This window comes from Dama dama, chromosome 7, assembly GCF_033118175.1.
Source record: "Dama dama isolate Ldn47 chromosome 7, ASM3311817v1, whole genome shotgun sequence".
In the NCBI taxonomy this organism is placed as follows: Eukaryota; Metazoa; Chordata; class Mammalia; order Artiodactyla; family Cervidae; genus Dama; species Dama dama.
The window spans coordinates 31,042,085-31,069,985 of record NC_083687.1 but is presented as its reverse complement, the minus strand read 5'-3'; the positions used below and the strand labels follow the sequence as shown (position 1 = coordinate 31,069,985).

The 27,901-nt window shown below is 39.0% G+C and overlaps 4 protein-coding genes and 1 pseudogene across 4 annotated transcripts; 4 read left to right on the top strand and 1 right to left on the bottom strand.

Annotated features, from left to right (window-relative positions):
• The first annotated feature begins 2,889 nt into the window (after positions 1–2,889).
• On the top strand, positions 2,890–3,816 carry LOC133059271 (olfactory receptor 12D2-like). The gene has a single exon (XM_061146266.1). The coding sequence runs from the start codon at positions 2,890–2,892 to the stop codon at positions 3,814–3,816; it is 927 nt and encodes a 308-aa protein (XP_061002249.1).
• A 132-nt stretch (positions 3,817–3,948) lies between these two features.
• Positions 3,949–8,455, top strand: LOC133059270 (olfactory receptor 1G1-like; annotated as a pseudogene).
• A 2,645-nt stretch (positions 8,456–11,100) lies between these two features.
• LOC133059104 (olfactory receptor 12D2-like) lies at positions 11,101–12,027 on the top strand. The gene has a single exon (XM_061146140.1). It carries the CDS (start codon positions 11,101–11,103, stop codon positions 12,025–12,027), a length of 927 nt encoding a protein of 308 aa, XP_061002123.1.
• A 7,360-nt stretch (positions 12,028–19,387) lies between these two features.
• Positions 19,388–20,317, top strand: LOC133059269 (olfactory receptor 1361-like). Its single transcript, XM_061146265.1, has one exon. It carries the CDS (start codon positions 19,388–19,390, stop codon positions 20,315–20,317), a length of 930 nt encoding a protein of 309 aa, XP_061002248.1.
• Positions 20,318–23,887: 3,570 nt separating this feature from the next.
• On the bottom strand, positions 23,888–24,835 carry LOC133059103 (olfactory receptor 11A1-like). The gene has a single exon (XM_061146139.1). The coding sequence runs from the start codon at positions 24,833–24,835 to the stop codon at positions 23,888–23,890; it is 948 nt and encodes a 315-aa protein (XP_061002122.1).
• Between the last annotated feature and the right edge of the window lie 3,066 nt (positions 24,836–27,901).

Here is a 27,901-nt window from a genome sequence, read left to right as displayed (position 1 = left end):
ATGCTGATGGCATGGGCATTAGTAATAGAGGGTAGGGACAGTGAGCCTGGTAAGCTGCTGATGGAATTAATAATTAAGGAATTATTAATGTGATGAATATAGTATGAACTTTGGCAAAGCAACAAAAATGAAACACAATTGAAAGGTGGACCAAGTACATTGCATTTGTAATGGTAATTAGAAAGCTTGGATAGATGTTGGATTGCATATAGATATTCCTTGGATGAAGCAGATAGAAAGCTACTACTAAAGAAAGCAAGAAGTGAAGACACACTTTGGAGATATCAGCTTCATCCTTCTAGAGAGAAGTATGAGGTCTCGGACCCAAAAAAAAAGAAAATATTTGAGTTAATACCAACAGTAGGAGAGTCCTGGTGGTCCAGGGGTTAAGAATCTGCCTGCCAATGCAGGGGACACAGGTTTCATTACTGGTCTGGGAAGATCTTACATGCTGCTGATCAGCTAATCCCATGCGCCACAACTCTTGATCCCAAATTCTAGAGCCTGCAAACCAAAGCTACTGAAGCCCCCACCCTCTAGAATCCATGCTCTCCAACCTGAGAAGCCACCACAATGAGAAGCCTGTGCATCACAACTAGGGAGTAGCCTGGGCTCACCACAGTGGGAGAAAGGCCATGCACAGAAGTGAAGACTCGGTGCTGCCAAAAATAAACAAATAAAATTTTTTAAAAACCACCAACAGTGAAGTGTCAGACTCAGAAGGAACAAAAGCAATACTGCTTCTCCTCATTCCTCTCCTTTGTATTCCATAGAACCACAGTAATAAATGAGTAGAATACCTAAACAATAATCATCTTTCTGTACAGATCAATAGGATGTCACTGGCGCTCATTCCTTAACTGTCATTGCCCAATTTCCTTCCATTTTATATAGAATTCTCCCAGAGCAGTCCCCAAGATGAGAAAGTGTATCCATACCTCTGTCCCAGGAAGTGAAAGATAATTTTAGAGAGTGCAATACTATGTGAAGTAAGTCAGAGAAGGAGAAATATCATATGACATCCTTTGTATGTGGATTCTGAAAGGAAATGATACAAATGAACTTACTTGTGGGACAGAAAAAGACTCACAAACAGAAAATGAACTTACAGGTGCCAGGGGAAGGAATAGTTAGGGACTTTGGCATGGTTGTGTACACACTGCTATATTTAAACTGGATAACCAACAAGAACCTAATGTATAGCACATGGAACTCTCTCAGTGTTATGTGCTGGCCAGGATGCAAGGGGAATTTGGAAGGGAAGAATGGATACATTTACATGTATGACCTGAGTCCCTTCACTCTTCATGTGAAACTACCACAACATTGTTAATTGGCTATACTCCAACTAAAAATAGAAAATTTAAAGTTTGCAGGAAAAAAGGAAAATGTAGGCCATTGAGACCTGTACTGTCTGTGATTCTTAAACTAAGAAAGAAGTACAGTAAGGAAAGAAAATAGGAATGATGGAAAAAAACAAAAATGCAACTCAAGATAGGAGTTCCCCAAGGAGAATTCTCTCATACTGCAGGTATAGAAAGATCCTCCCAAACCCCAGGGACATTCTCTCTCAGGGTTTGTCTGAAGACCTGCGGAACATAAAAGACAGGCAGAATTTCAGAAAGAAGAGGTTTTGGAAGATGAAGAGCTTATATACTTAGTCCCAATATAAGCTGTCACTTCAAATATATTTTTTATCTTTATTTTTCTTAATGTTTTTCTATTATTTACTTTACAGGAGTGTCAACCTGGTAAGCTTTCTTAGCGGTGAATTTAAACACTCAAACAGGTAGGAGAATGAACCAGGAGACAAGCTGGGGAGTTGCACTTATTGTCTATCTTCTTGCTAGTATTAAAGTTGAATGCCCAGGATTTAGGGCTAGTTTCCTACCTTATGATGGACTCCCCATTGCGTTTGTGGATTATGAAGGCTCTTTACTGCCTACATTGTTATTGCCTTTTTTTAAGTGTTCTCTAGACTAAATATGTGATCTTTAAATATTCAGGATGCAGTGAAATAAGTCATTTGGTACATAAAGTCTGATTACTATTTTCTTTAGATGTTACGAAACGGTTCTCTTCCCCAAGGATTTTTGAAACAATTTTGTTTTGAGGGTAGAGAACCAAAAGTGATGTTTGGCATATCATGTGTCTCTTAAGCAGGAGTGATAAAGTTTAATAATACACAAAACATACATGGTTATCAAGGACAGCTACTCTGAATACCTGGAAGCCAGGCTTCAATAAAGGTGAAATAAAGGTTAGATAATTACTCCAAATTTTTTCTAGCTATAAGGGTGAGAATCCCATGGGATTGCTAGAAATGTTCCCTACTGAATTCACTTTTTAATTCTAGTCACATCAAATCTTTTTCTTCTCCTTTCAAGGAGTTCCCAAACTTAAAATGTTTCCTTTTTATAGAAAGCATTCCATGGTTTGCATCTCTATTTTGATTTCCTTAGAGCTCTTACTGTTCTCTCATTGTTGATTTTTCTTAAGTAAATCAAATGAGTTCTTACTTTGTTAAGAAAAAGCAGTATAGTGGAGTATTTCAAAATCTACTCTCTGTTAGATCTTAAGATGATAAAACACAAATGTTATTAGAGAAGATGGTAGGCTGGCAACATGCTCTGAATCCCTGGAAGAAAGAAATATATTGATAAATCTAATTTTTTAAAAGTGTTTGAGTAACAGTCCACAAACACCAAGTAACTTTAATATTTAATAATCTAGTGGCCCAAATATTGTACAATCTGTGATGCTGGGACTATTTAAATAGCAATGCTCTCTCAAAATATTATTCTATGGGCGAGAAAATTCTCAGCAGGAGGAATCCGGTTCCCATCAGAGATAGCATTCCATACCTTACTTGGTCTTTTCTTTCAAGTGATGCTGAATCGAACATCAGTCACCGAATTTCTCCTCCTGCCAGTGACAGACATCCAAGTACTGCAGCCTGTTCTCTTTGTGGTTTTCCTTGCCATTTACATTATCAATGTGGCTGGGAATGCAGCCATCCTGATGGTTGTCATCTCTGATCCAAGACTCCATTCTCCTATGTACTTTTTCCTGGGAAACCTGTCATGTCTAGATATCTGCTTCTCCACAGTGACTCTGCCAAAGATGCTGGAGAACTTCCTCTCTACACACAAAGCAATTTCTTTCTTGGGATGCATAAGCCAGCTTCATTTCTTCCACTTCATGGGCAGCACAGAGTCCATGTTGCTGACCGTGATGGGCTTTGACCGCTTTGTGGCTATCTGCAAACCACTTCATTATACTCTTATAATGAATCATCAGGTCTGTATCCAGATGGCTGTCACTGTCTGGATCATTGGGTTTTTCCATGCCCTGCTGCACTCAGTAATGACCTCTCGCTTAAACTTCTGTGGTTCCAACCACATTAATCACTTCTTCTGTGATGTTAAGCCACTGCTGGAGTTGGCCTGTGGGAACACTGAGCTCAACCAGTGGCTGCTCAATACTGTCACAGGCACCATTGCCATGAGTTCATGCTTTCTAACATTCTTGTCCTATTTCTATATTATTATCTATCTTTTCTTCAAGACCCGTTCTTGCAGCATGCTTCATAAAGCACTGTCTACTTGTACCTCACACTTCTTGGTAGTTGTTCTTTTCTACGTCCCTGGTGTTTTTGTTTACATTCATCCTGCCTCAAGTAGCTCCATGGACCAGGATCAGATCAATGCCATTATGTACAGTGTGGTCACCCCTGTGCTAAATCCACTGATCTATACTTTGAGAAACAAGGAAGTAAAGGGGGCCTTGAGGAGGATGATTTCAAGGAGTCAATGACTTGAAGAAGTCTAGAGAACTCTTCTCAGGCATAAATCAACAGGCAATGAGAAACTGGAGATATGGAATTATACTGCTTGTCAGAGTGTTTACTATCTGTGAAACAAAAGGAACTGTATAAAAGAATAATAAATGGAAAAGTCCAGTAAGTCACGTTAAACAATGCATTCCTACATAATATAAGGAAAACTTGAATAAATGGGATACTGTCCATTGAATTTTATTGTTGAATTTGTTTTGGAGATATCAGTTGATAAAAATGATTTGTTATCTATTTTTTGTGTTCTTGAATAAAATCAGATACAGAAATTTGCCTCAATTACCCATACATTGCATAGTTGGATAGTACTTCAGTATGTTTACCTAATGTGTTCCCTGCAAGTTAACATATCATAATGTGAATAATAAAATTATACTGTTTCAGGGACTTCTCTGGTGGCCCAGTGGTTAAGACCTCAAGCTTCCAGTGCAAAAGATACAGGTTCAGTCCCTAGTCAAGAAACTAAGATCCCACATGTTGCATGGCACTGCCACAAAATAAAATAATTTTTAAACATTATTACACTTTAAATTAAACTGTTTTCTTAAACTGCTACATTTTAAGGATTTTAATTTAGGGTCATGGACTCCACAAGAAAGTCCATGAGTTAAAGGACATTTTTAAACAGTATGTCATGATTTCTTTTTCTCTAAGCAGAGAGGCAAGTAATTAAAATAAACAGTAGTCTGAGTTCTAACTAATACAGATAGTGTAACTAATGGTTTATCTAAAGAGTTTTGTGAACGCTGACTCCAAAGATATTTAATAATTCAATTGAATAACCTGTCATAGATTACTGTAAAATATTGTTTGAAGTGGAGTCAGCTTGAAAAAAATCTCAGGAATATCTTTCTAGTTCATTATGTTCTTTTCCCCTCAGTTTCTGGTCATGGAAAATTGAGTTTCAAAATTCTTCCTTTTTATTTACTTTTTGATTTCTATACTTCTTTTCAGACTGTAACATGATATACTATGATGTAATACGAATGAAATATGCTGCTGCTGCTAAGTCGCTTGAGTCGTGTCCGACTCTGTGCGACCGCAGACAGCAGCCCACCAGGCTCCCCCGTCCCTGGGATTCTCCAGGCAAGAACACTTGAGTGGGTTGCCATTTCCTTCTCCAATGCATGAAAGTGAAAAGGGAAAGTGAAGCCGCTCAGTCGTGTCCAACTCTTAGTGACCCCAAGGACTGCAGCCTACCAGGCTCCTCCATCCATGTAATTTTCCAGGCAAGAGTTCTAGAGTGGGTTGCATTTGCCTCCTCCGATGAAATATGAAGAATTCATAAAAAGTTTTTGTCTTGTTTTTCTTATCTGTCACCAAACTTATACCAAGTGAAAACTATTAAATAGTAATTCCAGAAGTATTTTTGTTTTTTTTTTTTTTTATTTTTATTTTTTTTTATTATTATTTTTTTTTTCCAGTGGGTTTTGTCATACATTGATATGAATCAGCCATGGATTTACATGTATTCCCAATCCCGATCCCCCCTCCCACCTCCCTCTCCACCCGATTCCTCTGGGTCTTCCCAGTGCACCAGGCCGGAGCACTTGTCTCGTGCATCCCACCTGGGCTGGTGATCTGTTTCACCATAGATAGTATACATGCTGTTCTTTTGAAATATCCCACCCTCACATTCTCCCACAAAGTTCAAAAGTCTGTTCTGTATTTCTGTGTCTCTTTTTCTGTTCTGCATATAGGGTTATCGTTATCACCTTTCTAAATTCCATATACATGTGTCAGTATGCTGTAATGTTCTTTATCTTTCTGGCTTACTTCACTCTGTATAAGGGGCTCCAGCTTCATCCATCTCATTAGGACTGGTTCAAATGAATTCTTTTTAATGGCTGAGTAATATTCCATGGTGTAAATGTACCACAGCTTCCTTATCCATTCATCTGCTGATGGGCATCTAGGTTGCTTCCATGTCCTGGCTATTATAAACAGTGCTGCAATGAACATTGGGGTGCACGTGTCTCTTTCAGATCTGGTTTCCTCAGTGTGTATGCCCAGAAGTGGGATTGCTGGGTCATATGGCAGTTCTATGTCCAGTTTTTTAAGAAATCTCCACACTGTTTTCCAAAGCGGCTGTACTAGTTTGCATTCCCATCAACAGTGTAAGAGGGTTCCCTTTTCTCCACACCCTCTCCAGCATTTATTGCTTGTAGACTTTTGGATAGCAGCCATCCTGACTGGCGTGTAATGGTACCTCATTGTGGTTTTGATTTGCATTTCTCTAATAATGAGTGATGTTGAGCATCTTTTCATGTGTTTGTTAGCCATCTGTATGTCCAGAAGTATTTTTGGAGCTAATTGACAAGAATTACTATGTTCCTCACTTTCTAAGTTCCTAGAAATGCCACTGGGCCTGAAACCATGGTGGGGGCCAGCACTTAAAACTATTTAGAGATACAGAATGCTGCGGCAGTTCAGTGGTGAAGAGTCTGCCCTTTCACTCTCGAGGGTTCGGGTTCAATCCCTGGTTGGGAAACTAAGATACTACAAGCCAGGCAGCACAGCAATAAATAAATACACTAAATAGAGATACAGACAAATAAGACTGTAAAAGAATATTTTGAGCTCATAGACAGACTATTCAAATTGTTTACATTCACTTTTGTAAATCCAAAGAATTTGGTTCTGACCTTACTCACATGTTTCTTCTGTCTTCCAACTCTACCTTCTTTGGCCTCTTAATTTCAGTTTTGTTTATAAAAGAAATGTATGTGGGGAGAAGATATCTTACACTCTGAACTGTCTCAGAATTTCTGTGGAACAAAATTGTTGACATAATCCAACCTACATGGAGGCTGTAAACTATAGAGGAACACGTGATTACCTATAACTGCATGGTATGCTGTCACCCTGAACACAGAAGGTTAAACACTTATTTAATTAAACTGCATTATTTTGTGATCCAGAAATTGGGAAGAGTACAGCAGGGAAGCACTGACTCTGTTTAATGATGTTACAGGTCTCAACTGAGATGACTTGATTTAGAGATGTATGAAAATAATTTGATCAACTGTGATATATTTTCATGATAGAAATTCTCAAAACAATAAAAATAAAAGGACATATATAACAGTTTATGCCTGTATGTCAGTCTCTTCCAACTATTCTTACTTAAGGAGACAGGGCAGTAATGAGGCAGAAATTGTGACGTTTTAAGTAATCTTTCTAATTTTATTTCCAAATCAATATTTGGCTTCTGCTTAACTGTTGATTTTATTCCTCAACCCTATCTATAGGAAATTTTCTCAAGAAAAAATTTCTCCAGGTTTTTCTCTAATGAGTAACTGTGGGAACAATTGAGATCTAGTTTCTTAGCAAGTTTGATAACTTTTATCTTTTTCAAAATGAATTATAGTTTATTTACAATATTATCCTACTATCAAGTGTACAGCATAGTCATTCATTATTTTTACAGATCACGCTCCATAAAAGTTATTAGAGGATAATGGCTATAATTCTCTGTGCTACACAATTGTGTACCACAGAGAATTATATTATTATATTACCATACCTCTTTCTATTTATTTCTATTTATTGATTTATTTTCTTTAGGCTTCGCTCATAGCTCAGTTGGTAAAGAATGAACCTGCAATGCAGGAGACCTGGGTTCTATCCCTGGGTTGGGAAGATCTGCTGGAGAAGGGATAGGCTACCCACTCCAGTATTCTCAAGCTTCACTTGTGGTTCAGCTGGTAAACAATCTGCCTACAATGCAGGAGACCAGGGTTCAATCTCTGGGTTGGGAAGATGTCCTAGAGAAGGGAAAGGCTACCCACTCCTGTATGCTGGCCTGGAGAATTCCATAGATTGTATAGTACATGGGGTCGCAAAGAGTTGGACACAACTGAGCAGCTTTCACTTTTATTATTTTTTTAAGTTTTATTTTTATTGGAGAATAGCCGATTAATAATGTTATGTAGGTTTTAGGTAGACAGCAAAGGGACTCAGCCACACATATATCTGTATTCATTCTCCCCCAAACTCTCCTCCCATTCAGGCTACCACATAACACTGAGCAGAGACCCATGTGGTAGAGATCAGTCTCTCTCTCTGTCTGGCCCAATTATATTTCTTTGCAGTTTTTGCTAACATGGACAACCTGCTTTTGACTGCTATGGCTATCGACTGCTACACTGCCATCTGCCATCCTCTGCACTATCCATTCCTAATGACTCCCTGCAGATGTGGACTGCTGGTGGGTGGGTCATGGGGAGTGGCCCACTCTGACTCTTTGATCCCAACCTTGATGCTAACCTATCATTCAATACTAATCTAGAGATGCCTCACTTTTTTGTGTGATTTTAAACCTCTCTTAAGACTTTCCTACTCTGATGCCCGCCTCAATGAGGACCTAATGATGGTTCTGACAGGACTCAGGAATCAGCCCTCTCTTCTGTGTCATAAGCTCCTATGCCCATATAATTCCTTGCTGTAGCTTGAGTTCCATCAGCACAGGGCAAAAAGAAAGCCCTGGCCACATGCAGCTCCCACCTCTCCATGGTCATCCTCTTCTACAGCTCGGTCTTTGACACCTACCTGAAGTCCCCGTCAACTTTTCATGCCACTGGGGAGTGGAAGAAATGAAGCTGGCTTATGCATCTGAAAAAAGAAATTGCTTTGTGAGTAGAGAGGCAGTCTTCCAGCAATTTTGGCTCCCTTTAAAGATGTAGAGATTGTCAAGGAAGGACAGGAATACAAACATGGAATCAGAACAATAATTTAAGCAATGAGCACACAATAATTATTTATTTATATTATATTCATGGCATACTGTAACAAGCAATTATTGTGATGAATATATAATGAATTGCATTGCAACAAAAATGAATGGTGATAGATGGACAAAGTACATGGCATTTGCAACAATAATTAGAATGCTTGGATCCATGTCAGATTGCATGTAGGTATTCCTTGGATGAAGCAGAAAGAATATTGTTACCTAAAGGGTACAGCAATAAGTGAAGATACACATTGGAGAGACCAGCCTCATTCTCCTAGAGATAAATGTGAGCTTTTGGGATCCCAAAATTAAATAAAATATTTAAATGTTACTACCAACGGTGAATAGTCAGATTTAGAAGGCACAAAAGCAATACTATTTCTTCCTATTCCTCTTTTTTGTTTTCCATAGAATCACAGTAATGAATGAGTATAATATTTTAACGATAATCAATTTTCTGTATGGATCAATGGGATATGAATGACTGGCCCTCATTCCTTAACTGTCATTGCCCAATTTCCTTCCATTTTTCCATGGAAGTCCTCAACATGAAGAAGTGTATCCAAATCTCTGTCCCAGGAAATGAAATGTAATTTAAGAATTCCTGAGGCCCTTAAGAACTGTACTATCTGTGGTTATGAAACTAAGAAAGAAACAGAGTAAGGAAGGAAAATAAAACAAAGAAAAAATGGAACTCAAGGTAGAAATTCCCCAAGGAGAATTATCTTATATTGCAGGTATAGAAAGGTATCTTGTTTATTCTTTCAATAATCCTCCCAAACCCCAGGGACACTCTCAGGCTCTGTATATCTAAAGATCTGTAGATCATAAAAGACAGGCAGAATTTCAGAAAGAAGAGGTTTCAGAAGATGAAGAGCTTATGCTATAATTCCAATATAAACTATCACATCAAATATTTTTCTACTCTTTATTTTTCAAAAATTTTTCTATTTACTTTTCACAAGTATCAATCTGAGAAGCCTTCTTAGCTGTGAATTTGAACACTCAATCAGGTAGGAGAATGAACCAGGAGACAGGCTGGGGAGTTGCCCATATCCTCCGTCTTCTTGCCTGTATTAAATTTACAAGTAAAGGATTTAGATCCGTTTCCTATCTTACCATGAACCTTGTCTTTGTGGATTATGAAGACTCTTTATTGCCTATATTTTTATGGCCATGTCTCTAGATAGTCTCCAAAGTAAATGTGTAATCGATAAATATTCAAGATGCAGTGAAATAAATATTTGGTACAGAAAATCTCATTGTTATTTTCTTTAAATGTTAGGGAAAGATTTTTCCCCCAAGTGAATTTTTTTATAAAATTTTGTTTTGCAAGTAGAGAACCAAAAATGTTTGACATATGTGTATCTTGATCAGGAGTGATAAAGTTTAACAGTGTACAAAATATACATGGCTATCATGGAAGGCTATTCTAAATTCCTGAAGCCATCATTACAAAAAAGATGTGCAGCGTCCAGCACAGCGGGTAAGAAAGACCTGAAATGCGTGTGTGTTTGCGGGGGGTGGGGGGGTGCGGCGTAATGAAAAGACAGACACATATAAGTTGGCAAGCAGGGAGTCAGGGGGCTCTCCTGCTCTCCATGGCAGGAAGACAAAATGGCTCCTCTCAGCCCGCACTTTTATTGGCAGAAGTCACATGAGATCATTAGGAAATAGCTATACTGGGGAGTTTGATCAGCGCACCATACAGAGGGAGTAAAATGAAGGCTCTGCTGTTAATCAGGAACATCTTGTTTTGTTTCCGTGATGAGGGACGCAGGGGCAGCCAGTGGAGCAGAGCAGAGAGCACGTCCAGCTCCACATATGTCCGCTGGGCATGCTTACTAGGACAATCTCCCGGGAAGCGGTTTGCCGCACCCTCCTGTCACGGGGCAGGCTCTGGTCTCTGCTCTGCCAGGCTGCAACAAGGATGTAATAAAGGTTAGATAATTTCTCAAAATTTCCTCTAGCTACAAAAGTGATAATCCCATGGGATCTCTGGAAATGTTCCCTAGTTTATTCACTTTTTTATTCTAGTCAAATCAAATCTTTTTCCTTTCATAGATTTCCCAAACTTTGAATGAGTCCTTTTTATAGGAAGTGCTCCAATGTCTGCACTTCTATTCAGATTTCCTTATAGCCCTTATTATTCTCTCATTGTCTATTTTTCTTAAGTAGAAACTTCAGATGGTTTCTTCCTAGGTCAAGAGACAGCACTGTGGTGGAGTGCTTAAAAATTTACCTGCCTTTGGAGTTGATTTAGGATGATAAAAGGGAAGTTGTATCAGAGAAGATGATAGTCTGGCTAAATCCTGGGAGAAAGAAAAATATTAATGATAAATCTAATTTTTAAAATGTTTGAGTAACAGTCCATAACCAATATGTGACCTTATTTAAATAGCAATGTTCCTCAAAATATTATTGTCTAGATGGGAAAATCCTCAGCTATGGGACTCTGTTCCCCTCAGAGATCACATTCCATATGTTATTTTGTCTTTTCTTTCAAGTGATGCTGAATCAAACCTCAGTTACTGAATTTCTCCTCCTGGGAGTGACAGACAACCAAGTACTGCTGCCTATTCTCTTTGTGGTTTTCCTTGCAACTTATATTGTCAATGTGTCTGGGAATGCAGCCATCCTGATGGTTGTCATCTCTGATCCAAGACTCCATTCTCCTATGTATTTTTTCCTGGGAAACCTGTCATGTCTAGATATCTGCTACTCCACAGTGACTCTGCCAAAGATGCTGGAGAACTTCCTTTCTACACACAAAGCAATTTCCTTCTCAGGATGCATAAGCCAGCTTCATTTCTTCCACTTCCTGGGTAGCACAGAGTCCATGTTGCTGGCTGTGATGGCCTTTGACCGCTTTGTGGCTATCTGCAAACCACTTCGGTACCCTCTTATCATGAGTCATCAGGTCTGTATCCAGATGGCTGTCACTATCTGGATCATTGGTTTTTTCCATGCTCTGCTGCACTCAGTGATGACCTCTCGCTTAAACTTCTGTGGGTCCAACCATATTCATCACTTCTTCTGTGATGTTAAGCCATTGCTGGAGTTGGCCTGTGGGAACACTGAGCTCAATGAGTGGCTGCTCAATGCTGTCACAGGGACCTTTGCCATTGGCCCATTTTTTCTAACACTTCTATCCTATTCCTACATTATTACCTATCTTTTCTTCAAGACCCGTTCTTGCAGCATGCTTCATAAAGCACTGTCTACTTGTGTCTCCCACTTCATGGTAGTTGTTCTTTTCTATGCTCCCGCAGTTTTCACTTACATTCGTCCTGCCACAGGTAGCTCTGTGGAGCAGGAACGGATTATTGCCATTATGTACAGCGTGGTCACTCCTGTACTAAATCCACTGATCTATACTTTGAGGAACAAGGAAGTGAAGGGGGCCTTGAGGAGAGTGATCAGTAGAAAACTCTGACCTGAAAAGTCTAGAGAATTCTTCTGAGGCATAAATATAAAGGGGCAATGAGAAAATTGACATGTGAAGTTATACTGGTTTTCTAATTGCTTACCATTTGTAAAAACAGAAGAAAGTATATAAAGGAAATGTAAATGGGTAAGTCCAGTATATTTTGTTAAATAATACATTCCTAGATAATAAAATGGAAACTTAAACAAACGGAGATGGAATCTTAATGCTGAATCTGTTTGGGGGATATCAATTGATGAAACTGATTTGTTATGTATTCTTTTGTGTTCTTGAATAAAATTAGATACAGAAATTTGTCTTAGTTATCCATGCACTCTGTAGTTGAATAGTATTTAGGTCTGTTTACCTGTATATTCCCTGTAAGTTTATATATCATAATGTGAACAATAAAATTCTTATGCTGTAATATTTTAAGGTATTGAATTAATGGCCCTGATTACTCAACCAGAAAAATAAATTGTAACTCACATATGAGCCAAAGGATATTTTTAAGTGATAAATCATGTATGTCATGATTTGTTTTTCTCCAATCTGGAAGCAAGTAAGTAATTAAAGCAAAAAATATTTTGAGTATTAATTAACAGAGATAAAATAGCCAATGGTTTATCTAAAGAATTTTGTGAACTCTGACTCCAAATATGTTTTATAAGTCAATTGAACCACCTGTCAAACATAACTGTAAAATATTGTTATAAGTGGAGGCAACTTAAAAAAATCTCAGGGATACCTTTCTTGCCCATTGGTATATTTTCCCCTGAATTTTTGGTCTCTTGAAAATTGAGTTTCAAGACTTTTCCTTTTAATATAGTTTCTTTTTTATTTCTCTATTTACTTTCACAGATTACAGTGTGATATAATATGATGTAATATTAGTGAAATATGAAGAACTCATCAAAAATTTCTTATTTTCCTTACCTGTCATCAAGCTTATACTAAGTGAAAACTATTAAATAGTAATTGCTGAAGTATTTTTGGAGTTAATAGACAAGAATTACTATGTTCCTCACTTTCTAAGTTCTTAGACGTGTCACTGGACCTGAAACCATGGGGAGTGCCAGCACTTACAACTATTAGAGATACAGGATTCCCTGGTGTCCCTGGAGTGGTTAGGACTATGCAGTTCCACTGCCAAGGGGGTTCAATCTCTGGTTAGGGAACTAAGATTCCACAAGCTAGGCAGCACAACCACATATTAAAATAATAATAATAATAATAAATAAGTAAAATAGAGATATATACATGTAAGAATATAGGAGGATATTTTGAGGTTATGGATGGATCGTTCACATTGTTTACATTCACTTTTGTAGGTCCAAAGAATTTGGTTCTAATCTTACTCACATGGTTCTCCAACTCTACCTTCTTCGGTCCAGTTTTGTTCTAGTGATAAAACAGTGACAATTCCAGTTTTGTTTATAAAAAAAACATGTATGGGGAGAAGGCATCTTAACCCTGAACTATCTCAGACCAGAATTTCTATGGATCAGAATTTTTTACATAATTTAACCTTCATAGAGACTAAACTATAGAGGAGCACATGGTTACCTACTGCTGCATGACACGCTGTTACCCAAAACACAGAAATTTAAACACATTTAATTAAGCTGGATTATTCTGTGGTTCAGAAATTGGGAAGAGTACAGGGAGGCACTAACTCTGTTTAATATATTTCAGGTCTCAACTGAGATGACTTTATCAATAGATGTATGAAAATAATTTTATAAACTTCAATATATTTTATGACAAAAGTTCATAGCACTAAAAATAAAAGGACACATATGAAATATTGTAGCTGTGTATAAGTCTTTTCAAGTTATTCTTACATAAGAAGACAGAGCAGTGAATAGTAGAAGTTTTGTGTTTTAAGTAGTTTTTCTAAGTTATTTCCAAATCGATGTTAGGCTTCTGTTTAATTGTTTGTTTGTTTGTTTGTTTTTAATACGAAAAGAAGGGAGTTTAGTGTGGTTTTTTTTTCATTTATTTTTATTAGTTGGAGGCTAATTACTTTACAATATTGTAGTGGTTTTTGCCATACATTGACATGAATCAGCCATGGATTTACATGTGTTCCCCATCCCCATCCCCCCTCCCGCCTCCCTCCCCATCCCATCCCTCTGGGTCTTCCCAGTGCACCAGCCCTGAGCACTTGTCTCATGCATCCAACCTGGGCTGGTGATCTGTTTCACCCTTGATAGTATACTTGTTTCAGTGCTATTCTCTCAGAACATCCCACCCTCACCTTCTCCCACTGTTTAATTGTTAATTTTCATCCTCAACCCTATCTATAGGAAACTTTCTTAACAGAAAATTCCTCTAGGTTTTTCACTAATGAGTAACTTTGGGAACTGAGTCTCTAAGGCCAGAAAGATTTCTTTTGCAGCCAAACTCTTTCTGGTCCCGAGAGAAATGAAGATTGATAATGCTCAGCTCCTAAATGCATTATCTTTAGCTGGTACATCAGAGTATTCCAAGGCCCTAAAATTCTTTGTTCTTTCCCATCCGCCCATCAATAACACTGGATAGAATGAATATTTCTAAGGTCATCATTTACGGAGTAAAGATTAGAGAAACCAGAGGCAAGGGTTGAAGATGTCATGTGGCAAATGGAGTAACAGGATCAGCTTTCAAAGTGGACCATAAAGTCTTCAAGTTCTGCACCTGCTGGGCTCCATAACATAGAAAGTCTCTTTTGATTTGTGTACCTGTTTCCAAGGCAGTATATAAATCAAACCAGCTGAAAGAAAATACCTTAAATGGTAAAACTGCTATTGTAGAAATGGCTAGTTGGAAATTAAATATATATGTCTAGAGTTAGAAAAATAAGTTAAAATTAAAGGTATAATTTGAGAGCTGTGTGTTTATACATATATGAAGCATAGAAGACAGAAAAGAGAAGAGGCATAAAAGTGAATAATAAGAAGGAAGAGCAGCAAGCAGCCAAGGAGACTGAAATCAAGTCTGCACTGGAAAGTGAGAGCTTGGTGGGTATTCTGAAAGCAAGATTTTTTGTTTTTGTTTTTGTTTTTAAGTGTTTGGTAAGAAAAGAAGGATCAAGTCTGTTAAGTGTTACTGACAGGTCAAGTAATTTAAAGACTGAGAATTGAACTTTGACATTGACAAGAGTGAATTCAGTGGAATGGTAAGAGCAAAAGTTTGACTGAAGTCAGTTCAAGAGAAGATTAAAGGCAAACAGTTTGAAAAGTAATTGGCAATGAGTAGTGGAGACACTGAGTTTTTTGAAGACTTTGCTCTAAAATCAGAAAAGTGGGCCATCATTGGGAGAAGGCTATGGGAACTCATCAGTTTAGGGTATGCTCTATCTGAGGCCAAAATTTTAAAACTGGATTTAAAAAACCCTCATTACTTTGAGATGTTAAAACAGGATTTAGGTAATTTCAGTATTGAGCCACACTTGTCTTGAGACCTAAGGTAAACCATATATTCTCTAGAGTTTTAAATATATATACATATATATAATTCTCTCATTTATACTATAACTGAGAGATGTATATAATATAAACCTAGAAGTGGATATAATAACAATGAGACTATTCAGTAACAGTCAAGAAGGCACAACCTGAGAGATTTGAAATGTGAGAATTATGGCCCTGTCTGAGCTGAAGAAGTAATATCCTAACGCGATAAGTGGAGAAGGAAATGGCAACCCAGTCCAGTGTTCTTGCCTGGAAAATCCCATGGACAGAGGAGCCTGGCAGGCTAGAGTCCATGGGGTCCCAAAGAGTGGGACACGACTGAGTGACTGAACTGAAAGAGATAAAGGAGTACAGGAAGACTTAATCTTGTAAAAAGTGGGAAATCTTTCATTTCTCAGTTAAAAAGGATAGAGAAAATGAAACCAAAAAAGAGCAATTCAGATGATAAAAGAATGTATTTTGCTATATTTGAATTACACAGCACATTAGTGACATCCGCATCATCTGATGTTGGAGAATGATAGAAAAGCAAATTCTCATGTTCCACCTCAGACCTCTTAAATCAGAACCTCTGGGTGGATCCCAGGAATCTGGGACTTCACTGACTCAGCAAATGATCCTTAAGCATGCTCAGGTTTCAGAGTCTCTGTTCTCACGTATTTAAAAATGCTTGGCTTGAAGAAGGAAAGCGTTATGTCTCTTTATCCCGAGTCAGTTAACATTGGAACATTTAAAGTTTGTTAGAAACAGGGGAGAAATGAGACTATCAGTGGAAAAGAAAATGTAACTGTGCCTATCACAAGATTCCTTATAAGACTTTGATTATATATGCCACAGACTGCAAAAATGTTGAAGATCCTCTACCTTACACAACTCACTATTAGCAGACACAAATAAAACTTTTATTCAGGTGTAATTGATTATTTCCAAGAAGCAGAGTATAGCTCATCTCTTCACGGTAGTTGACACAAAGAGCAATTTCTCCTCTACTAACACATGAGAAATACATAGATGTCTTCATGTTTTGAAAGCAACTACTGAACAATAATCTTTGGAAACAACCACATACTCATGTCCCAGGTAGTGCTTAAAATATTTTAAAGAACCATCATCCCTACTGGGCTTCCCAGGGGGCACTAGTAGTAAAGAGCCTGCCTGCAAATGCAGAAGATATAATGTATCTTCAATCCCTAGGTCAGAAAGACCTCCTGGAGGAGGGCATGGCAACCCACTCCGGTATTCTTGCCTGGAGAATCCCATGGACAGAGGAGCCTGGCAGGCTACAATCCATAGAATTGCAAAGAGTCGGACACGACTGAGTGACTTAGCATGCATGCACTCATGCATGGTCCCTACTCCCAGGAATTTATGCTATAATTGAGAAAAGGAGAATGAATGCTGCTGAGTAATGGAAAAACCTATCTTATTGATAGGAGGATGCAGATGCAGAAGTTCTTGATAAAAAGGCACCAGTGGATATGTGATGCAACAGGAAATAAGATATTAGAAAAACGTAAACCAGGGAGAATCAGGCCCAAAGAAGAAAGCCCTAAAATTTATGGCAGATGCTGACAGCTTGAATTTTAGCAACTAGAGGTAGAGACAGTGAAGCCTGTTAGCTGCTGATGAAACTAACTGGGAATGAGTTGACTAGAGAAAACTCAAAAAGGATAACAATTTAAAAGGTGAGAAAGAGTCTGAAATGAAGGACATTTCATAGGAAATAAAACTTATCATACTTGGTCTCAATTTGATGAAGGAATTAGATGAATCAATGTTTCCAACCCATGTTACTAGGACAGCTTTTGTAGGAAAGAAATTTTATTCTTGAAATGGAAAAATACTTTTGGGGGGAGACAACCCATCATCCTCTCCTACTTTCACTGACATTTATTTCATTTTCTAACATATACTGTACTTTGTATTCCAAGCACTGGAGAGGAAAATCTGATTCAATCTCAGCCATAATGATCCTATTGCTTTGTTAGGGAGACCAAAGTTAACTAAATAACTTAAATAGTTAAATAAATATGACTACCCCGTCCATATTACAATTGCAGTAAACTACCAAGGTGCCGTGAGAACACAGAAAAGGAAGCATCGTCTTAGACAAAGAGGCAATGGAGGACTTTCCTAAGAAAGCTAGAGGTTAGAAGGATGAGCAAGAACTGACTTAAAGCAGAGAATGAACGTGGTGTATGTAAGGTGATGCAGTGCAGCCAGTGTTGCTGGGGAACAGACAATGAGTGGACAGTGAGACATCTCAAGGTCAAAACCAAATGAGTTTTTTAAGACGTGGTAGGGTATTTTTTATTAGAGCAATGGTTCTCTGGAGGCTCATTTTTTAAAATTTAATTGAAGTATGGTTGATTTACAATGTTGTTTTAATTTCTGATGTACAGCATAGTGACTCAGTTATACATAGTTTATTTTTCACGTTCTTTTCCATTATGGCTTATCAGAGAATATTGAATATGTTCCATGTGCCATATAGTAGGATCTTGGTGTTTATCCATCCTATACATAGTACTTTGCTTTGCTAATCCTAAATGCCCAATACTTACCTCCTCCATTGTTTCCTCCTCTTCCCTCTCCCCCTTGGCAACCACGAGTCTGCTCTTTTTGTCCCTGCTGTTGGGGGGCTTTAGTTCCCTGACCAGGGATTGATCCCCGGCCATGGCAGGCAGTGAGAGCAGCGAGTCCTAACTACCGGCCTGCCAGGGAACTCCCACAAGCATGTCCTCTAGTTCTGTGAGTCTGTTTCCGTTTCATAGATATGCTCATTTGTGCCATTTTTTAGATTCCACATATAACTGATATCATATGGTATTTGTCTTTCCCTTTCTGATTTACTTCACTTTGTATGATCATTTCTAGGTCAGTCTATGTTGCTGCAAATAGTATAATTTCATTTTTTTAATGACTGAGTAATATTCCATTGTGTTCCATGTATACAACGTCTTCTTTATCCATTCATCTGTCAATAGGTATTTAGGTTTTTCCATGTCTTTGTTATTGTAATGTTTCTATGAACATAGGGGTACATGTGACTTTTTTAATCGTAGTTTTGTCTGGGTATATGCCCCGAAGTGAAACTGCTAGGTCATATGGCAACTCTACTTTTAGTTTTTGGAGGAACCTCTATACTGTTTTCCACAGTGGAGGCAACAATTTACATTCCCACCAACAGTGTAAGAGGGTTGCTTTTGCTCCATGCTCTCCCCAGCATTTATTATTTTGTAGACTTTTTAATGGTGGACATTCTTACTCATGTAAGGTGGTACCTCACTGTAGTTTTGATTTTGCATTTCTCTAATAATTAGCAATGATGAGCATCTTTTCATGCACCTACTGGTCATTTGTATGTAGAGACCCATTTTTTAAACAATGAAGTGACATGATGAGATTTTCTTTTTTGAAAAGACACACTGACCATAGTATGGAGAATGTATTGGATGGGGGCATGATCCTTGTGAAAACAGGAGGATACTGACTGTGTAGGTGGGTAGGTATTTATTGAGCTCCTTCTATGTGCCAGGCATTAAGCTAAGTACTGAAATGCAGCCTCTGTCTTGAAAGACTCATGGTCTTGTGAAGAAAACAGATTAACAAGCAAGTAGTTAAACCACCAATTATACAAAGTATCATTAAGAAAACTCTTTACACTTTCATACCTCCAGGAAATCTCGATTGTTTCTCTCATTCTCTTGCCTTGATGTCTCCTTAATTTGACCATCTTTTGTGAGGTACAGCTCTTGTCTTCCCCATTGCTATTTTGTTTATCCATTCTTCCCATTGGTGGTATAAGTAAAACCCATTGCCAAGATAAAGGATCCAAGGTTTTATCCATCTGTAGCTAACTGAGTGAATCCTCTTCATGCTGATTGTTTTCTTGTAGCCCATCAAGACCTGAAATGAACTGCAGCAAGAACCCTGACTTTGTCCTCTCAGGGCTCTCCAGGGACCCAGACAAACCACAGCTCCTCTTTGCTCTCCTCCTGGCCCTCTACTTGCTGAGTGTCTCAGGAAACGCGCTACTGCTGCTGGCTATCGGAGCTGACCTCCACCTCCACACCCCCATGTATTTCTTCCTCAGCCAGCTCTCCCTGGTCGACCTCTGCTCCACTACCACCACCGCCCCCAAAATGCTGGAGACTTTGTGGACCAGTAATGGATCTATCTCCTTCTCTGAGTGCCTGGCCCAGTTATATTTCTTTGCAGTTTTTGCTAATATGGACAACCTGCTTTTGACTGCCATGGCTATCGACCGCTACGCTGCCATCTGCCATCCTCTGCACTATCCACTCCTGATGACTCCTTGCAGATGTGGGCTGCTGGTGGGTGGGTCATGGGGAGTGGCCCACTCTGACTCTTTGATCCAAACCTTGATGCTAACCCGACTATCATTCTATACTAATCTAGAGATTCCTCACTTTTTTTGTGATTTCAAACCTCTCTTAAAGTTTTCCTGCTCTGATACGCACCTCAATGAGGACCTGATGATCGTTCTGACAGGACTCTTAGGAATCAGCCCTCTCTTCTGCATCATAAGCTCCTACGCCCATATTTTCCTTGCTGTAGCTCGGATCCCATCAACACAGGGGAAAAAGAAAGCCCTGGCCACATGCAGCTCCCACCTCTCCATGGTCATCCTCTTCTACAGCTCGGTCTTTGCCACCTACCTGAAGTCCCCGTCAGCTTCCCATGGCTCTGGGGAGCTGGGTGCTGCTCTCATGTATGCCCTGGTAACCCCCACTCTCAATCCTTTCATTTATAGTCTAAGAAATAAGGAAGTGAAGAGTTCCCTGGAAAGGATTCTGAGTATGAAGAGTTCTTGGGGTTAAGGATAATCTCCATAAAAAAGCATTTGGAAAAAAATCTCTTCCCACTTCACCACCACATTTACAAAGTATATCAGTTAACATCAAGATTCTCCCAGAGCATTACATAGACAACTGGAAATAAAACTGATATAGAAACCAGGACAACCAGATTCTAGGTCTCTCCTTGCCTTCCATATTTAGGGATCAGTTATACATTTCACCCAGGGAATTCCCAAGGTGTGAATCAATACATGAGCAATCCCACTCACTGAGAAAGCAAAAATCAGGGTTTGAAACACGGGTACCTCAAGCAACTGAAAGTTGTAGGGTAAGGCACAAGAGAAGAGGGATCTTTGCAGAAGATATCCAAAAATAGTTTGGGGAAACAGATGTTGTGGTTGTAGCTGACTTCAAGATATGAATGGAAAGACCATTCATATGGTCTTTCAGACTTATCAGAAAGAAGCTGCTATAGGATTGAAATAAAACACACTAGAAGTGGAGCAGGGTTTGGAAAACAGCAGTATCAGGAAAGTGGGCTGTTCTGCACACCTTATTAATAGTCTTATTATCAAACTAACACTCTTTTTTTTTTTTTTCAAACTAACACTCTTAAAGTCCAAGTCTTCAGAGTAAAAACCACATCCTTGGGTAAGGCCTACACTAGACCTGACCAAACACAGGCTGAATCTAAAACCCTGACCATGCCCCCCAGGAGGAGAGAATTTGGAGGCTGAGTCATATCACACAAGAGACTGACACCTTGGGTTTTCCACAAATCCGTACTCCCAGAGCATAAAACCAAGCCTACTTGATTCAAGATGATCATCAAGGTCAAGATGACCTTCCATGACTTGAAATGTCTGCTAGAACAAAAACCAATCTTCTTCTGAAGAAGATAAGAGAATCCAGAGTTTCCTCAATGACCTATATTCAGTCAAAAAGTTATTAGTCATACAAATAATTGGTAAAACATGATAAATATTCAAGAGAAAAGGAAGTGAATAAAAACTAAACATGATGTGGCCCAGATATAAGAATCCACAGACAAAGGTTTTACAACTGTTACAAATGCATTCAAAACATTAAAAGAAAATATAATATGTTCAAATAATTAAATCACTTGGGCATTATCAGCAACTTTTGTCAATGGGAGCTAAAGATATTAGGTGAAAATCTGATTGAAAACCAAATAATACATGGATCAGACAGATGCCACCTGAACCCTCTGGTCAATAATATAAATAGCATCACTAAAAATGAGACAACCAATCATTGTGCACCTCATGATATGGTGCAGTAGAAATCACAGGAGCTCTGTGATATTCTGCTAAAAAGCTAACTCAGATCCAATCAAGCTTCTATCTTAATATTAGTTTTGTAGTTTAAGTGCCTGATAATTACACTTTTTATTGTATTTGACATAAAAGTATTTGACATTAAACTTCTGATTGCCAGTCATTTATTTCAAACACATTTATCTCAAATAAACATATAGTCAACTACACATCTAGAAAAAGAGCTGGGCCACCCCACCCATGAAGTTCCTCTTTTAGAAAATCCTGATTACCTCCATTAACTGACCACTTGAGTGACTCTGCTTTTCCTGCCCATGCTTTAATTCCTGCTCTTATGTTTTATATTCACCTATAAGGAATAAACCTATGAAACCCTAGGCACCCCCCACCTTTGACCCTAATAACAGCAAGGCCTCCGTCTCTCTTTCTCTCTCTCTCCCTAAATTCTCTTTGTGTGGCCCCAAGTGTGCCATGTAACCTCCAGGACCTATGAATAACAAACCTTATTTTTTCAGGGCTTTCCTGGCGGCTCAAATAGTAAAGAATCTGCCTACAATGTGGGAGACCTGATTTTGTTCCCTGGGTTGGGAAGATCCCCTGGAGAAGGGAACAGCTACCTACTCCAGTATTCTGGCTTGGAGAATTCCATGGACAGAGGAGCCTGGCAGTCTACAGTGAGCCTGGCAGTCTACAGAACTTTGGAAAAACAAACCTTGTGTTTTCAAAGTTCTATCATGATTGTTGCTGAGATGCATCCTGCAATCATAATAAGGACCACAAGGGTCAGCCCAGCTGCATAATTGGCCTTGGTAGGAGAAATGTCTGTGGGGTCTGCCCAGGTGAGTGCCTGAGGCATTCTTAGCAGATGGCATCACGACACAATAGGCTGAGACCAACACAAAACAATTTTATATAAAATACAAGATATAGGGGTAGACACCAGACAAAACCATAAGTCAGCAGAAAGTCTAATGTAGAATATAAACTGTTCTACAGATAAAGAGATTTCTCCAACAAGTCAAAGGCATAGGAAAAAAAAAGGAGGGAAGAAGGACTGCTATGAAATAAGGGACTAAGAAATACAAGATACATTGTGTGAACTTTGTTTGCATCTTAATTTTAAGAATTTACTTAAAGATAATTAGAGAAATTTTAACACGGTCTGTGTATTAGATGCCACTGGAGTAGTATTATTAAATATTGTAGCATCAGGTTTGGCACTTTTTTTCCCTTAAATGCCTTTATCAGTCAGCGAGCATACCAAACACAGTAGACTCTTGAACAACACCAAGGTTAGGGGCAATGAACCACCAAGAAGGTGAAAATCCACCCATAACTTTGAGTTGGCCCTCCATACACATGGTTCTTCTGTACATATGAAGTTTCCTAGCCACGGATTCAACCAGCCACAAATTCTGTACTGCTGTAGTTTTTACTACTGCGAATGGCTGCCTTTAAGTGGACCTGTGCAGTTCAAACCCATATCGTTCAAGGGTCAAATGTACTTGCACACAGAATACAATTTATACAACACACACAATACTTATACATCTGAAATTTGCTCTAAAATTTTCCAGAAAAAAAAAAGAAGTTTTAGGCAGTAGAAATAGGATTGCCAAATGTTGATATTGATGCTAGATGATGGCTATATGGGGTTCATTATAATGTTCTATCTACTTTTGTGTATATTTGAAATTGTCTACAATAAAATAGCTAAACAATTAAAATGCATTCTGCTTTAAATTTATTTTAATATGCTTTTCCTTAAACTTGGCAATTCAACTCCTAAGAATTTATTGTAGGAAAATCTAAATGTGAACTATATTTGTATGGTGAACTAAGAGCTTTCACAATAGAAGATTACTTAAATCATGTTTAGCTATGCTAAAAATCTCACAAGAATAAATAAGTACATATTGGTCAAAATAAAAAGAGGTTCAAGACATAGTCATCAATGAAAACTAGATTACAAACTTCCATGATTCAACTTGTTTTATATATATAATACAGGTAGCCAAGATCTCTAGATTTGTTTTGTGTTCCTATTTTTGTATAGCTATTTACTATAGGAAATATTGACAGCCTATTTAATAAAGAAATAATAAAATATTAAATTAAAATGTTTTAAGTAAGCACTTTAAAGTTATTGTTCTACAATACCCATTTTTAGTGTAAGTATGATAACTATTAAACTTATCACAGAGGGAAATGTCAAAACGTGACAGTTATTCCTACCCAACCAATCCTGGAAGATATCCCAAAGTCCAAATAACATCTTTACCACCATCCTCCTTCAATCATTTGTTTCAGTTTGCTTAACATACAGAAGCCTCCATAGTGCCTGCTGAACTTCCTTATTCCTCAGGGTATAAATCACAGGATTGAACAGAGGAGTGACCACAGTGTAGAGCAGGGCAAAGACCTTGGTGAGGAGCTGGGAGTGGACAGCAGACGGTGCGATGTACAAGACCATGAGAGAGCCATAGAATGTGGACACTACAGCTAGGTGGGAGGAACACGTGGAGAAAGCCTTTCTTCTGCTGGCCCCAGCAGGAACTCTCAGCACAGCCACCACGATCCGGCCATAAGATGTCAGAATCAGTCCAAAGGGAACAGTGAGGCAGACCACAGAGAGAATGAATGTTGTCATCTGGGCTACACTGGGATCTGAGCAGGCCAGGTTCATCAAAGGCATGAAGTCACAGTAAAAGTGATCAATGTGGTTGGGGCCACAGAATCTCAGTTGGGCCATGAGGGCTATAATCACTACACCTACCATGAAGCCAGAGAGCCACGCTATGACCACCAGCCCCAAACACCATATGGGTCCCATCAGGAGAGGGTAGCGGAGGGGGTAGCAGATGGCCAGGTAGCGATCATATGCCATGACAGCCAGTAGGAAGCATTCAGCAGTGGCTAAAGAACCAAAGACAAAGAACTGGAGCAAGCAACCAGCCACAGAGATGGCTGCCTCCTGCAAGAAGCCCTCCAACATTTTGGGCACCACTGAGGAAGTATAGAGGATCTCCAGGAAGGACAGATTAGCCAGAAAGAAATACATGGGTGTGTGGAGCCTCTGCGAGCTAACCACTGCCACAATGATTAGCATGTTCCCTAGGATGATGGAAGCGTAGATGACAGTGAACACAGTAAAGAGAAGGAGATGCAGCTCAGCTCTGACACAGAAACCAAGAAGGACAAATTCAGTAATAGTTTGGTTTCCTATGGAGACGATTTCCATGAAGGTCATCCAAGTTTCTGCAGTGATTAAGTGACAGATTCTAGTGCATCTTTGCATCTTCTACACCAAGCCTAAGATAAGTAGAGCTAAAATGAAAAAGATAAAAGTGAGTCTCCAAAACAAGAATCTTTAACACATGTCCTCATCTGTCCCCTTTTTAGTTGCTTACTGCCTTTCCAACTCCTGTCCTCCCCTGCATTCTTTAACTGTGCACATATGCAAGACTCAAGAAAATTGATCCAAACACACAATTTCCAGTCTTCAGAGACCTTAATCTATTAGTTCAATCTAATATTTTTGTGATATAATACATTCTACCTTCCCAATCACTATAACCAGTCATAGAGTGTTCTGCATGAGCAATAGTATAATGCCATTCAAATGCCTGCTTTGTGTCCTATCACAGCTTACAATTAGTGTGATCAAAAAAAAAAAAAAAAAACCTCTTTTATTTTCCCTGATCACAACCAGCTTCATTGTGAGTCATTTGGAAATTCTGCCTGATACCCAAGTTTGCTATATTGTAGTCCTCTTAAAGCTTAACATTCAGAAAACTAAGATCATGGCATCTGGTCCCATCACCTCATGGGAAATAGATGGGGAGACAGTGGAAACAGTGTCAGACTTCATTTTTTTGGGCTCCAAAATCACTGCAGATGGTGATTGCAGCCATGAAATTAAAAGACGCTTACTCCTTGGAAGGAAAGTTATGACCAACCTAGACAGCATATTAAAAAGCAGAGACATTACTTTGCCAACAAAGGTCCGTCAAGTCAAGGCATGGTTTTTCCAGTGGTCATGTATGGATATGAGAGTGGGACTGTGAAGAAAGCTGAGCACCGAAAAATTGATGCTTTTGAACTGTGGTGTTGGAGAAGACTCTTGAGCGTCCCTTGGACTGCAAGGAGATCCAACCAGTCCATCCTCAAGGAGATCAGTCCTGGGTGTTCATTAGAAGGACTGATGCTGAAGCTGAAACTCCAGTACTTTGGCCACCTCATGCGAAGAGTTGACTCATTGGAAAAGAGCCTGATGCTGGGAGGGATTGGGGGCAGGAGGAGGAGGGGACGACAGAGGATGAGATGGTTGGATGGCATCACCGAGTCGATGGGCATGAGTTTGGGTGAACTCCGGGAGTTGGAGATGGACAGGGAGGCCTGGCATGCTGCAGTTCATGGGGTCGCAAAGAGTCGGACACAACTGAGTGACTGAACTGAACTGAACTGAATCATCTTTATCTTAACACTGTTTCTTCATTCCTCTGGCACCTTATCAATCGTTGCTTGGGAAATTCTTATATATTCCCTCTTCCCTATCCCACCATTAGTGTCACAACCTCTTTAAGACTTTCTTAGCACAATTTTGGCCTCACAGTCTCTAAGATTTTATACTACAAACATGACAAATAATAAGGTTGAGGAATGTATAGGTGCCATGTAGACAGAAAGGTGCCAATAGAGAGAAACTCAACCAAGACTAGGAGATGAGGGAGTATGAGAATCAAGGTCAGAGAGGTTCCCTGAGGAAGTAATTGTAGGTAAAGTCTTGAAGAACAAGAGTCGGCCAGGCAAAGGGTAGGAGAGTGAATACAGCATTCTAGGCAGGAGAGACGTAATGAAAGCAAAGGTATGTAACTGAATGAAGAGCTGAAAATGCAGCTGAGTACCTGCAAGGAAGACCTCATATGCTATCCAAAGGGCTGTATGTGTGTGTTTATTAAAAATGAGAATACATCAAATGATTGAAAGCAGAGGGGGAAAGTATAGGGGAAATGCAGCTGTTCCTCTGTGTGTGTGTGTGTGTTATCAGAGAATCAGCTAACAGAGTTTGTGAAAATATAGTTGTCATCTCTACAACAAGACTGTTCTTGGGAGTGTTTTTAAAATTTACTCAGGTACTTCCATAGAGGTCCAGTGGTTAAGACTGTGCACTTCCATCACAGGGGCATGGGTTTGATCCCTGGTCGGGGAACTAAGATCCTGCCTGCTATGCAGCCAAAAACTATTAATGAAATAATTTTTTTTAATTCACTCACATGAAAACTATTTTCAAGTCATAGCATAATCCTGGCTTTTCAGATTACCACATTTTCACTCTGTTTTTCAAGGGGTTGGGGAAGTGGGGAGAAAGAAGGAGGAAAAGAGAAGATAAAAGGATGTGAGGATTATAGACAAATGGAAAAGTTTCAGTGGAAGACGTTGCAACACTAGGATTCCAGAGGAAGACTGTGGGATTTCTTCAAATGACTTTGAAAAACAGACTTTTTGACTCTCTAGGTTAAATGAAATGTATTACTGATCAGAGGAAAAAACTCCATAAATACCAATTCTTTACCTTTTTTAAAAAAGAATCTGTGAACAATTATACAAAAATAGGAAACTCACCTGCAAGCACTTCCAAAAGAAAAAAATTGTGAAAAGCAGAATATGTGCTAAGATCTTCCAAAAGTTCAGATTATTGAAGTTTCCCAACTTCAACTCCTCCCTTCTTGACCTCAATCTGAAATAATGTCAGACATTGATTAGAAATATCACACCTGTCACACTCCACTCCCCAGCGCCACTCTCTCTTCCACTCTCCATCTCCTTTTCTAGCTCTCTGATTCCTTTGACTTTTCGTTGTAGGTCCTTCCCTTTATCACAAAAGAGGGCTGACAATTGCCTAGAGGGGAAGGGCCCCTGAGAACCAATTATAGATTGACTGGAGAGCAACCTTAAATGAAAAAGAAATATCAGCTTCATGAGATACTTGTCTTCCTCCAGAGGAGTTTCCTGAACTGTTGGCTTGACCAAAAGTAGAGCAGAAACCAGGGGTTATATGGAAACCCACCTTTCCATCTCCATGGGGGCTAATGCTCTCCACTAAGCTCTCAACCCTCTTCCACCCCACACCCAGCTTTCAGACCTTTCACCATCCCAGAAAAGTATTTCAATTCAGACAGCCCTTGAGGAGTATTTTATGTGGATTATCAAGGCCTTGCCAATGCTGGGCCTGATTCAAGGGGAGGGAAGCTGGCATATTATTACAAAGTACCATCTACATGATTATATGGCCTTTTGGTGTCCT